The 13,083-nt window shown below is 59.8% G+C and overlaps 1 protein-coding gene across 4 annotated transcripts in view; it reads right to left on the bottom strand.

Moving 5' to 3' along the window:
• Nucleotides 1-352: 352 nt before the first annotated feature.
• The window catches only part of LOC122364597 (GTP-binding protein 1-like), a 39,372-nt gene continuing 26,641 nt past the window's right edge, over nucleotides 353-13,083 (bottom strand). For 3 of the 4 annotated variants that reach the window (XM_043335149.1, XM_043335150.1, XM_043335152.1), the window contains exons 11-16: nucleotides 12,204-12,386; nucleotides 11,764-11,899; nucleotides 6,204-6,337; nucleotides 4,654-4,827; nucleotides 3,095-3,240; nucleotides 353-1,811 (exon numbers count right to left, since the gene is read on the bottom strand). In XM_043335149.1, the coding sequence (XP_043191084.1) occupies nucleotides 1,775-1,811; nucleotides 3,095-3,240; nucleotides 4,654-4,827; nucleotides 6,204-6,337; nucleotides 11,764-11,899; nucleotides 12,204-12,386 (810 nt within the window). In that variant the 3' untranslated portion in view covers nucleotides 353-1,774. Of the gene's footprint in view, nucleotides 1,812-3,094; nucleotides 3,245-4,653; nucleotides 4,828-6,203; nucleotides 6,338-11,763; nucleotides 11,900-12,203; nucleotides 12,387-13,083 lie in introns of all 4 variants that reach the window. The other variant, XM_043335151.1, reaches the window with a different exon arrangement.

Here is a 13,083-nt window from a genome sequence, read left to right on the forward strand (position 1 = left end):
AAATCCCCGGACCGGCACGGGGTAATAATAAAGGTATAGCGGCGCGGATCACGTCCTGTCAACATTATTAATCGCTGAGTTTCCTGTCAATCGTACGAGCGGTTTAGCTATGACGAACAGTCGGATTGTTATCGAGATTCGAGGTTGAGTCACTTGGCGAGGCCTGGTAACCGGCCTCGACTGGTCTAGGTTGACAATGTGTGGAACAGGTGTATTATGAGGTGGGTGAGAGACCTCGGGAGGGGGAGGGCGTTTTTGTACCCCTACCACGGTTATCCCGCAGCGGAACCGGATAATCTAGAAACAAGGCACAATATCCACACTATATTCGTCTTTCACATAAACGCATCGCCTTAATGCGTTCTGTTTATTGCGGCAAAATGAAGCAGCTCTAAAACTTAACAGATTGAATACATGGTACTGTCAAATTGAGACCAATATGCTTAAAACAATTTAACGTGTGCATTGCAGCTGTCAAAGATATGCTATTTACTTGGAACAAGTAATTAACAACACATGTCTCTAGATTTACCTAAAACAAAACTCACTGTTCAAGGCCGTGAAATATAAACAATCATAGTCAAATAATTTCTGCTAAAAATTTACCTTAGATACAGGTTACTGTCGAAGGCTTTAAAATAAGAATGATCATATTCTAAAACGTCTATTGTTCTTGGCTTCACAAAAGCAGACGTCTCGATCCCTGGGCTCCGAGCAGAAAATACAATCTCGTCTCTACAAACAGTGCTGGCTGCCGGGCCGACAGGCAGACTCGGGCCGGCGGCACTTCAGTGCAGCAGCCAGGGACGGCGCCCCACACCAACCACCAAAACAGACCCTCACAATACTCCGAAACGCGCCCGCGCCGGGCAACACCACCGCTACCAGACCGCGCCGCCGCCGCCCGGCACAGGGCACAGGCACAGGCGACACCGGACACAGGCTTCCCGACCGTCACCGGGCACAGGCACCCCGACCGGCGGCCGTTATCACACCGTACAACCGCCGGGTCACTGCGTGCCCCACACAGTACAACTGCCGGGTCACACAGTACAACCGCCGGGTCACACAGTATACTGCCGGGTCACACACAGTACAACCGCCGGGTCACACAGTTTACTGCCGGGTCACACACAGTACAACTGCCGGGTCACTGCGGGCCCCACACAGTACAACTGCCGGGTCACACAGCATACTGCCGGGTCACACAGTACAACCGCCGGGTCACTGCGGGCCCCACACAGTACAACTGCCGGGCCACACAGCATACTGCCGAGTCACTGCGGGCCCGACTGCAGAGCGGGGCGCGGGAGTCAGCCGGACACTGCGGTGCCACCGCCGGCGGCCGCAGGGCCGACCTCGCCGCGCCCACCTTTTGTACCTCCGAGTGCGGCCGGCGGGCGCGGGCCGCCGGGAGCCAGCCGAGGCACTCAGTCCGGTTCGCAGAAACAAACACCGGGCGGCCCCCCGGCGTCCCACCACTCCACAGTCCACCGGGGCGCGCCGCCCAGCCCGCCCCGAACGGCGGCGCTCCCCTTCCCCGGCCACCGCCGCAGGAGAGGGGTGCAGCGGTGCAGTCCCGGCGGTCACACACACTGCTGGCGGACACCCACCGGGCCACCGGGCCTGGGCAGAGTATCCTCCGACTCCCGCCCCGGCCAGCGCAGTTAGGGCAGACGACGCGCCGCCGCCGCCGTTGTGCTTTGGTCGGGCCACGTGACAGCCCCGGCTGTAGCCTCTTCACGGCCGCCGCGTAGCCTCTGCGCGGACTCCACTAGCAGTCAGCTGCCTCGACGGGCGTCTGGGCCACCCTGAAACAGAGCAGCAGGCGGCGTGTGACGCACCGACGCTACGGTATTATTATTATTATTATTATTATGTCAAACATCCACCAACCACAGAACAGTGGGCATTACGGTGGCATAGCACAAACAGACGCACACATGCATACAATGTATACGGACAGAAGCGAGCAGCCGGGGGCGGGGGGGGGGGCGGAGGGAGGGAGGGGATACGACAAACAATCAAAAGCAGCCCGACAAATATTCCGCCGGTCGAGAGGAGACCATCCCTCCATTTGCCGCGCCCAGTCCGACAGCCGGAGCGCGCAGCAGAGGTGCCGCGTCCCTCCGAGCTCCCCGCCCCGGCGGCGGCGATAACCTAATATCGGCGATGTGCCAGTTATGGCCGGCGAACCGAGTTCACAAGGCCACCATCAAAGACGGACCAGATTGGAAAAGTCGCCGATAAGTTACGGCCGGAGCGGCGGGCGGGACAAACAGCGGCGCGCCGGCGGGCCGGGCGCCGGGACACAGCCGCCGCGCCGCCGGCCGCGACCGGTCACAGCTCACAGCGTCAATAACGGGCGAATAACGGGCCCACACAGCCAGGTCGCTAAACTGACGGGACGATAAACAACAATGGAAAATCAAGTGGCCGGACCAAAGTTGGACGGATTCAGGCAAAATGGCTGGGGAGCTTCAGGCAAATAAAGGCTCAGGAAGGGTTTAGACTAAAATGGCTTGGCGAAATCCAGTAAATAGAACGTGTGGACGGATTCAGACGGGAGCTGGCAGCCGTTTCGCTGCTGATTCCTGTCGCCGACAGGCTCCTCCAACTCTGGTACCGACTGCGCCGACTGAGAGTGATCCTATATTGAGTGCGGCTTCAGCCTCCCTGGTGGAGCTGCGCATAATCGATATAGGGGCATCACCACACTGCTACCGTCGGACGGCAAGCGTCAAAGTTCCGCCGCTGCCTCAGTGTAACAGCCCAGTGACAGCCCCTCCCCCCGCCCACCCCCGACGCTGCCTCACTGTAACAGCCCAGCCCAGTGGGTAACCTCAGTCGGAATAGGACGGAACATGGCCGGAATTCCTCAGCTCGATATCTCGAACGGGGAAGACGGCTGACGCCTTCAATTCAATATGACGAAAGATGGTAATAGCCTATGACGAAAATGACGAGCTTGTACGCACGCGCTAGTCCCAGTCGCACACCACTCCCATACGACACAGATGTCTGCCCCTGTCGTGACTCTGTCTGTCCCCTCCTGCCCCTCTCTGTCCCCTGTCCCCTGTCCCCGCTGGCTCACCGTGCGGCCCCTTGCCGTCGTCCCCCTCGCCTCTTCCCCGCTCCGCCGGAGCCGGGGCCGGAGCCGGAGCCGGAGCCGGAGCCGGAGCCGGCGGGGTCCGGCTCCACCGCCGAGCTGGGCCCGCCGCCGGCCGGGGCGCCGTCCGCCTGCAGAACGACAGAGCGTCACAGTGGCGTCACAGTGGGGTCACCAGGGGGCTATAGATCACTCGCCTTTTTCGGTGACGATCGGGCTCAATAGGGGATAACATGGTTGGAGGGTGAACGGGTACGAACGACTCCGAACAACACCCTAAATGCCGTAAAAGCCAACTGCGGGCGCGAGTTCAATCTATCCATTTAGTCCGACACATACCCACCCGGAACTTATCAACAGTAGCGCGCCGCCGCCCCGTTTACTGTGGTGGCTGTGAGGGGCGGCGGCGGCGCCTGGCGGCTCTGGCGGCGCCGTGCCGCGCCCCAGATTAGACGGACCTCGTCACCGAGTTAGCGGCACACGGCGCCATCAATAGATAACGAGCGACTCTGAGCAGCGGCCGGCGTGGCCCGCTGCGATACTTTCAGCCCAAGTTGGCGGGTTTCGACGCCCAACTTTTACCGGCAGCACACCCCGGCCCAGCTGGCTAATTAATGTTCAAACACTGGCCTGGGTGCCGGGCGGCGCCCACCCACCGACCGGCGGCCATCACAGGGGGGCCCGCCGACCAGTCACTGCGCAGAGGTGCCAATGGCGCACAGCTCGGAAACGCAGCTTGTGAAAATGTAACGACAACTGACAAGCAATCTTACAACGTGAACGGCTGTATGTATTTAGACATTGAAGGACGAAAGACTAAAGATAAGGATGGAAAGAAGTGTCCCACGGTGAAAAGCCTTGCATCATCAACATAAATTGCAGTTTCCACAACAAGCAACTGAGCAATGAGTCAGGAAAACCTACACCAGTAATAGGAGACCCACCACACAGCCCAACCATGAATGTCAAACCGAGGCAGCTTTACTGAAAGACACAACTGAATAGGTAAGGAATAAAATGGAAGCTAGCAGAGACTATGAAAAAATGGTACGTTTTCAAGCGCTGTGGCGGGACCGGTTCCGGTTTCAGATTTCAGAGGGGCTCCGGCCTCGGCCCCGTCAACACGGGCCGAGGCCGAGGCAGTGCCGCAGACGGCCAGGTATTGATCACCTGGACAGAATGTATGTACAAAACGGCCATCTCCCGTTGACAGGTGTGTCCTAACGCGACATTGGCTCATGGTGGCAACTGCAATAAAACATGGAGAGATGGCATGGCATAAACTCGAATTTTACATATGCGTCACTTTCAGTGCAAACAAGCGAACAATGTTTAAGGCAGCTTCAGCGGGCTAATTGAGTATTTTCATTCCTAAGATTGAGGCCTTCACCTTCATTCTTAAATGTTGAGGCAAATTTTGGTGTGTGAGCCTGAAACGATGGACAACCGTCGCCCAGCCGGATGAGCCCCAGTGACCAGCGCGGGCACACGCGCCGAGTGACCCGCGCGGGCACACCCGCCGGCACGGCTCCCCTCAGCCCTACCTGCTGCTGCTGCTGCTGCTGCTGCTGCTGCTGCTGCTGCTGCTGCTGCTGCTGCTGATGGTGGTGGTACTGCTGGGCCTTCTGGGACTTTTGCTTCTGCTGCTGGCCGGCCGGCGCCTTGGGTACCATTTTGGTGACATTGCCGACGGCCTTGGTCCTGCCTTCCCGGAACACCTGGGCAGTCGGCCGGCCGGCGCGGGTCAGACGGCAGCAGCGGTCATCAGTGGGAGCTGACCCGGGCGGCGCGGGTCACCAGTGGGAGCTGACCCGGCCGGCGCGGGTCACACGACAGCACCGGTCTGCTGCTGCGGCAGTGGGGAGCTGATCCGGCGAGATACACAGAGGGTCACAGCAGAAACACGCTGTGATTAACATGAATGTCCTGTTCGGTGTGCAGTGTCGATACCTATTAGATTGTTCTCTGCCTTCCTAGAAATAGCGCAGCGGTTCCTGTTCAGCGACTACAGCTCTTCAGGGGTTGTCTTTGATCAGAGTCTGAGCTAGAGCAGGGAGAGGGGAAAGGGAGAGGGAGAGAGGGGAGGGAGAGGGGAGGGAGAGGGGAGGGTGTTTGAGATTTGTTTCGGGCCGGAACATACGTTAGGACGGCCGAATATGTCATCGTTTAAATGTCTGATGAAGCACCCGGTTCTGGTGGGAATTATTTCATTATTTGGGCCGCGGCGGGCGGCTGAGCGTGACTTCGGCGGCCGGGCCGAGTTGGCCGGATGAGTTGGCCGAAAACTCGCCGGTCGCCGGCGATTATGACAGATGGGGGTGATTTGAAGGCGGCAAGTTGGGAGCCGTCACCGCCGCCAGCCGCGCGCCCTGCCAGTGCAGTGGGGACCATACATCACCCAGCGCACCGATAATAAATGACAAATGCCCGGGACGTGGCCCACTTCAAAAGCATTACCTCATTCCATGCTCCTAAGTGTATTCATCAATCATACAATTCAATCTTTGTCAATCTTTACTTTCGCTGGCCCGATTTTCTTTACTTTGTCAATCAATCTTGCCTCAATCTTTGTTATTAAACTAATCAGCGCATTGGAATACGATTTAGCAATCACCGCTATACAGGGTGGCTGTCCCAGTAACAGGAACACACAGAGATGACGCTTCTGTCCAGATCATCACCTTGACATAGTAAGGTCAAATCACAGTCGTTTTTATAATGGGGAGAAAAGCTGAGAAACACAATAATGATTCAATCACTGCTGGTGGGGGCCAGAGTCACGATTCATGGGCAGCTTCCCCGCCAATCGCACAGGCAGCTCCGCCTCTGTTTTTCTGTTCTCCACAAGGAAGCATTTGACCAAACAGACCAGACATTGCTCAACAGAGCCCAACAATGTCCGGCCGCCAGTGCGACCACCCACCATGCGCCGGCCCGGCCTGGGGTACCGCCGGACCGATACAGGTACCGCCGGCCCGGTACAGGTACCGCCGGCCAGATACAGGCACCGCCGGCCCGGTCTGAGACGCGGTACCGCCGGCCCGGTCTGGGGTACCGCTGGTACGGTACCGCCGGCCCGGTCTGGGGTACTCACCATGCGCTGGCCCGGCTTCAGGTACTCGGGGTGTTTGATGAAGCGGAAGTGGACGCTGGCCTTGTCGCCGGTGCGCAGGTTGTCCTGTGACATCCGCACGATGGAGGCTGTCTGACGCACGCTGCCCACGTGGACTGGCAAACGGAACAAAAACACAGCACATCAGCAGTGGCCCCCCGGGAGAGACACGGAGCCACCGGAGCCGCCCACCCGGCCAGCGCGCTAACCGGGACTGGCACTGCAAACAAACCGAAAAAGCCCGAGGAGAAAAAATGTAAAAACTGGATGACCCATCCGGTGAAAACACCGAGCGACGGGCGAGGCGAGACAGTTTCAAGGCCCTCCGTAATATCTACCTAGTTCAGTGCCAGGAGTTGGAGGGAGCTGGATACTGGCAGAGCAGGCTGCTAGAGGGTGCAGTTGGAACGCGCCGGAACGTTGGGCTGAGCCCCAGCACACACGGCACCCCGCGGAACGGGGACAGCCGGGCAGAAACTGGGCCAGGCAGAAAACGGCCGGCACCTCAGGGAGCCGACGAGCTTCCGCCCTGGCTGGCCCTAGTCTGCCTAGACGGCGGGGCGTCACTACCCCCCCCCCCCTGCTCCTTAGACGGCGCGGCGTCAGTGCCCCCTAGACGGCGAGGCGTCAGTGGCCCCCCAGACGGGGCGGCGTCAGTGCCCCCCCCCCCCGCTCCCCAGACAGCGCGGCGTCAGTGCCCCCCCTCCTCCTTAGACGGCGCGGCGGCACTGTCCCCCCCCCCCCGTTATAAATAATGGAACGCTCCGCCCGACGGCTTCTGAGGGCCACTGCCGCCGACAGCCGGGGTGAGTGTCGCCGTCAGCCGGGTTGAGTGTCGTCGACAGCCGGGTTGAGTGTCGCCGACAGGCGGGGTGAGTGTCGCCGACAGGCGGGGTGAGTGTCGCCGACCATGGATTAGGAATGCTTCATCCCTGCGCCGACTGAGTACCGGTCGGCGGGCGCTCTTCGACAGTCGATAGCCGCAGCCAGGGTGCCATTGAGTCTGAGTCTGTCTCTGTCTCTGTCCCTGTCTCTCCCTCTCCCTCTCTCTCTCTCTCTCTCTCTCTCTCTCTCTCTCTCTCTCTCTCTCTCTCTCTCTCTCTCTCTCTCTCTCTCTCTCTCTCTCTCTCTCTCTCTCTCTCTCCTCTCTCTCTCTCTCCCCTCTCTCTGTGGGTAGAGATACAGAGGCCCGATCGGCCCACGACATCCGGCTCGGACGGCGGGCCATATCTAGGGCGCTCACGGGGCCACTCCGTCTCTGGCAGGAGCGCGGAATATGAGGCACGGCTTGCCTTCGGCCGGCGGCGCCCCGAGAGACCGTGAGCCGTGTCCGGGAGACTGTGAGACGTGTCCGAGAGACCGTGAACCGTGACCGGGAGACCGTGAGCCGTGACCGGGACACCGTGAGCCGTGTCCGGGAGACTGTGAGCCGTGTCCGGGACACCGTGAGCCGTGTCCGGGAGACTGTGAGGCAGCGAGCCGTGTCCCCCGGACACTGTGTGAGCCGTGTCCCCCGGACACTGTGTGAGCCGTGTCCCCCGGACACTGTGTGAGCCGTGTCCCCCGGACACTGTGTGAGCCGTGTCCCCCGGACACTGTGTGAGCCGTGTCCGGGAGACCGTGAGCCGTGTCCCCCGGACACTGTGTGAGCCGTGTCCCCCGGACACTGTGTGAGCCGTGTCCCCCGGACACTGTGTGAGCCGTGTCCCCCGGACACTGTGTGAGCCGTGTCCCCCGGACACTGTGTGAGCCGTGTCCCCCGGACACTGTGTGAGCCGTGTCCCCCGGACACTGTGTGAGCCGTGTCCCCCGGACACTGTGTGAGCCGTGTCCCCCGGACACTGTGTGAGCCGTGTCCCCCGGACACTGTGTGAGCCGTGTCCCCCGGACACTGTGTGAGCCGTGTCCCCCGGACACTGTGTGAGCCGTGTCCCCCGGACACTGTGTGAGCCGTGTCCCCCGGACACTGTGTGAGCCGTGTCCCCCGGACACTGTGTGAGCCGTGTCCGGGAGACTGTGAGGCCGCGAGCCGTGTCCCCCGGACACTGTGAGAGCCGTGTCCGGGACACCGTGAACCGTGTCCCCCAGACACTGAGAGCCGTGTTCGGGAGGGCGGCAGCGCGTCGTCGTACGCCACTCGATTTCATTTGGAGTGCGAGGTGATCGGCATTAGGCCTGGTATATTGGCCAGATGTGAACGATTTGTATTCAGCCATAAAGGCAGTGGCATCACTGGAGGGGAGCGAGGGGGGGGGCTTCTGACAGCGGAACTGCTACAGCATAATAGTCCCGGCATAAAAGGAAGTCACTATTGGGCCTTCAATGCTCAATTAAGAGCCTCTCCGATACCCGTGAGTTGAGCTGAGGTAATGATTATACTGGTTAGAAGTGAGGCGCTGATTGAACGCTGAGCTGATATGAGACTGACTGCTGAACTCAATGCATATGTAGGTAAGTACTGTCTGTTTACAATATCGGGGAAGCATAGCAACGTTCTTCGCATTGGGCATGGTTCGTCGATTTTAATCTCATCACATAATTACTGCATTTTTTTTGTGAAGAAAAAATATGCAGCAGCCTGAGATCAGTTTAATTAATCGAAGTTTCATTTTCAGAGAGTACGAAGTTGGCGTCTGATCCGGCGATGGAGCGGGGTTCCCGGCTATTGGTGTTGGCCGAGCCCATCACCTTCCATCCCCATAACCCGGTACTCTGGCGCTGGCGGGCCGCCGGGCCTCCCCCGCCCCGGCCCGTCCCACCTCCACTTCCTGGTGGGAAGGTCAGCGCGGTCTAAATCGCGGCCCCGTCCGCACCGCGCCGTCCCCAGGACGCCGGGAGCGGCGGCCGGTCCCCCGGCGGGAGGTCCAGTGCAGCAGCCACTCCTGTCCGCCGCCCTCCGCCCACCGGACAGCGGACAGCGGAGAGCGGGCTGATCCTACTCCACCGAACAGCACCCCTCTCCCTACGCCCGGCCCGTCGCTCCCCCGCGCCCGGCTCAGTCTCTCAGGCTGTGACCGGGCTGGGAGCAGCCGCCCGGCTGACCCGTCTTCATTCCGGCGCCGGGCTGACCTCTGCCTGGTATTGAGACACACGACCGCCGGACATTGGCAGACATTGGAGCCCGACTGAGACGGATGAACAGAGCGACGGACGGACGGACGGACGGACGGACGGACGGACGGGCGGTGGGCTCGGACGGACGGACGGACGGACGGACGGACGGGCGGGCGGACGGACGGACGGACGGACGGTGGGCTCGGACGGGGAGACGGACGGACGGACGGGCGGGCGGACGGACGGACGGACGGACGGACGGACGGACGGACGGACGGACGGACGGACGGACGGACGGACGGACGGACGGACGGGCGGGCGGGTGGGCTCGGACGGACGGACGGACGGACGGACGGACGGACGGACGGGCGGGGAGACGGACGGACGGGGAGACGGACGGACGGACGGGTGGGCGGGGAGACGGACGGACGGGGAGACGGACGGACGGACGGGTGGGCGGGGAGACGGACGGACGCGTGAAGAGCGTGGTGTGTGGAGCGGAGACCAAACCCCATCCACACATCCGATGTGCGTGGAGTACAGGCTGAGTTGAAAACATTGCTTTTCACAGACTTTACTTATTTGGGGATAGCGATTAATAGCATAATAGATACGAATGGAATAGAAATCACTCTCGTGCTCAGCACTTTGGAAAATTCCCCACATTTATGTGAAGCCATGCCAGCCCCGCTTTCAATGGTAGTTCTAAGAATGTAGTCCTCGATCTGTTTCAGCGAGTGCATAAATTTCTATGTATGTGCTTAAAGCAAGCTACTGAAAATATACTGAGCTATAAGCGCTCATTCCTACAGCGGAACAAAGCATTCTATCATGAAAACATCAAGACAAGAGAATATTTTTGGACTGCAAGACAAAATAGCGGTATCCTTACATAACAATGTAATATCAGGCCGTGCACCATTTAGCGCCTCAGAACTGCACAAGGGCGGTTAATAAAGCGCGCGGTGTACGAGGCTGCCGGTGGGCGGTCGTCAGGCGGCATCCTCTCATATTGCAGCTCTGCAGACCACAAAAACCAGCACACACGGCGGACTCAATCGGCGTCCAAAGACCCGGCCAACCCTTGGCGGTGCTCTGCTCCAGTTAGCTCGGCACAACAATCCTGAGCTCCTACATCGACCGGAGATGAAAGCCGAAACCGAGCATCCAACTGTGAAAATAACAGAGGTGCACTTGCGCAATTATTTCGCTGCTAGTGGCTCCTCCATGCCCTGAAGGCAGCTCCCAAGTTTCGTAACAGCGCATTCTGCGTAAGTTTTTAGCTCTTCGGCAGAGACAGACCTGCACAAAAAGTTTTCTAAGGAAGGGATCTCCTGTTGCCGGGCCAGTCAAAATTGAATACCGGGCTCAAATTGGCGGCATGCTTAAAAATGAACGACAACAATCCGCGGTTTGCTCAAAATCAGCTCTTTACCAGATTTAAAGAAACTCACACGAGAACATATTGGACGAATCAGCACAAAAGCTCGATATAGTTAGCAGCTCATTCCGCTACCCTCTCACCTCTATCAACTCCGGCCCCTGTTCCCTGACCCCCCCCCCCCGAACACTGAACCCCGAACACCGCTCTGACCTACCGTTACTGTACTCTGTACTGTACTCGCTACTGTACTCGTTAGTCCAGGGCTGCGGAGTCGATGGTTGACTCCGACTCCGACTTCAAAAATCGACTCCGACTCCGACTCCGACTCCGACTCCAGCTCCGACTCCGGACATTGCTAATAAAGTCCACTAATGAAATCAAATTGCATGTCTGAGAGCTTTTTTATCCGACCCTTTGGGCGTTCCAAGGCCTTGTATTGTAAGCAAGTACTTTTAAATAGCATGCAGAATTTTAAAAAAATGAGGCAACAGCCGTTTACAGCTTTTTTTATTCGCCATACTTCCAACGGGCCAATTAGCCCATTCACAGCCAGGCTCCTGCTCCTCCAACCTACATACCCCAACGCCCACCCCTGGTCTACGGCTAATGTGGGAGCCCACCCCACTCCTGGAGACAACGCCCGCGGAACGGGCGGCACCGGGGATCGAACCCGGAAACTACCGCACCTCGGGCTGACGCCTTACCAGATCTGCGCCACCAGGGACGAGAGTCTCTGGACGAGTGTTTTCAACGAAAACGCTGGTCCAAAACAGGGGTTTGTCCTTAGCTTCAACAAAACCTGATTTTCAAAGGTCCAGTCGAGCGAAATATTGTCAAGCAACCAGGTGAAGGGTGTGACTTTGAGCCATGCAGTGTTAACTCCGTCTCCGGAGTCGGAGGCTATAAGATTTTAGCGACTCCAACTCTTTGATTTCGGGCAAAACTGCCGACTCCGACTCCGACTCCGCAGTCCTGCCCGTTACTGTACTCGGTGCCCGTTACTGTAATGGTGGTACTGTACTCTGTACTGTACTCTGTACTGTACTCTGTACTGTACTCTGTACTGTACTCGGTGCTGTACTCTGTGCTGTACTCGGTACTCACCCATGGCCTGGTAGCGGGCCGATATGGTGGTGGGGTGGTGCAGTACCAGAATCTCGCCCTCGAACTCCCAGCAGGCCTGGGGTCGCAGCTCGGCCGAAACCATCACCATGCCCTTCCGGATCTGGGAGCGCTTCACCTGTCGTCACAGGTCAGCGGTGTCAGATCACAGATCAGCCGGGGCAGCCGGGTCAGGTCACAGGTCAGCCGGGGCAGCCGGATCAGGTCAGAGGTCAGCCGGGGCAGCGGGGTCAGGTCAGCCGGGTCAGGTCACAGGTCACAGGGAAGCCGGGTCAGGTCAGTTCACAGGTCAGGTTATAGGTGTCAGGTCACAGTTCAGTGGGGTCAGGTTATACAGGATCAGGTTACGGGCGGCCGGCAGGGTCTAGCTATCCGCCGCCGGCCCGCCCGTCTCGGTAGAGGAGCTGGCCGTAGTTACGTACCTTTTTCAGGGCGAAGCTGGCCGTCTGACCGCCGCGCACCTCGCTGACCGGCAGCCGTTTGCGGTGTATGGAGCGGACGGAGATGGGCGCGAAGTTGCCCACCGGGTCGGGCCCCAGCAGGAGCGTGTCGTTGAGACGGATGGTGCCGCGCAGTGTGGTGCCCGACACCACCGTACCCACACCCTGTCCACGGAGGGGGGATATTCAGGGGTCAGCACTCAGCAGGGTGCAGTACGGTACGGTACTGGTATCCAGTCCCGACACTACAATATGGTCCAGCACCCAGCCCCGACACTCGACAATAGGGTTTACTGTCCACTCCCTGCCCTGCCCTGCCGGCAGCGGCGCGGTCTGGCGGAACAGTCGTCCCGGGTCGGGGCGGACCAGTACACGGGACCAGCACCGGTCACAGGCGCGCCCGGTCACAGGGCCAGCACCGGTCACAGGCGCGCCCGGTCACAGACGCGCCCGGTCACAGGCGCGCCCGGTCACAGGCGCGCCCGGTCACAGGCGCGCCCGGTCACAGGCGCGCCCGGTCACAGGCGCGCCCGCTCACAGACGCGCCCGGTCACAGGGCCAGCACCGCTCACAGGCGCGCCCGGTCACAGGGCCAGCACCGCTCACAGGCGCGCCCGGCCACAGGCGCGCCCGGTCACAGGGGCGCCCGGTCACAGGGCCAGCACCGCTCACAGGCGCGCCCGGTCACAGGGGCGCCCGGTCACAGCTGGACGCCCCAGCTCCGGAGATACGCCGGCGGCCCAGACCGAGGCCGCCGCACTACGGCTCGCCGGAAACTCATTTCATCCACAAAAGAAACGAAATATACCATTCGAAAGCTGGCGGTTAGCTGATTCCACAAATGTATTTTTTATCGAAATCA

This window comes from Amphibalanus amphitrite, unplaced genomic scaffold, assembly GCF_019059575.1.
Source record: "Amphibalanus amphitrite isolate SeventyFive unplaced genomic scaffold, NRLGWU_Aamphi_draft 000685F_arrow, whole genome shotgun sequence".
Lineage (NCBI taxonomy): Eukaryota > Metazoa > Arthropoda > Thecostraca > Balanomorpha > Balanidae > Amphibalanus > Amphibalanus amphitrite.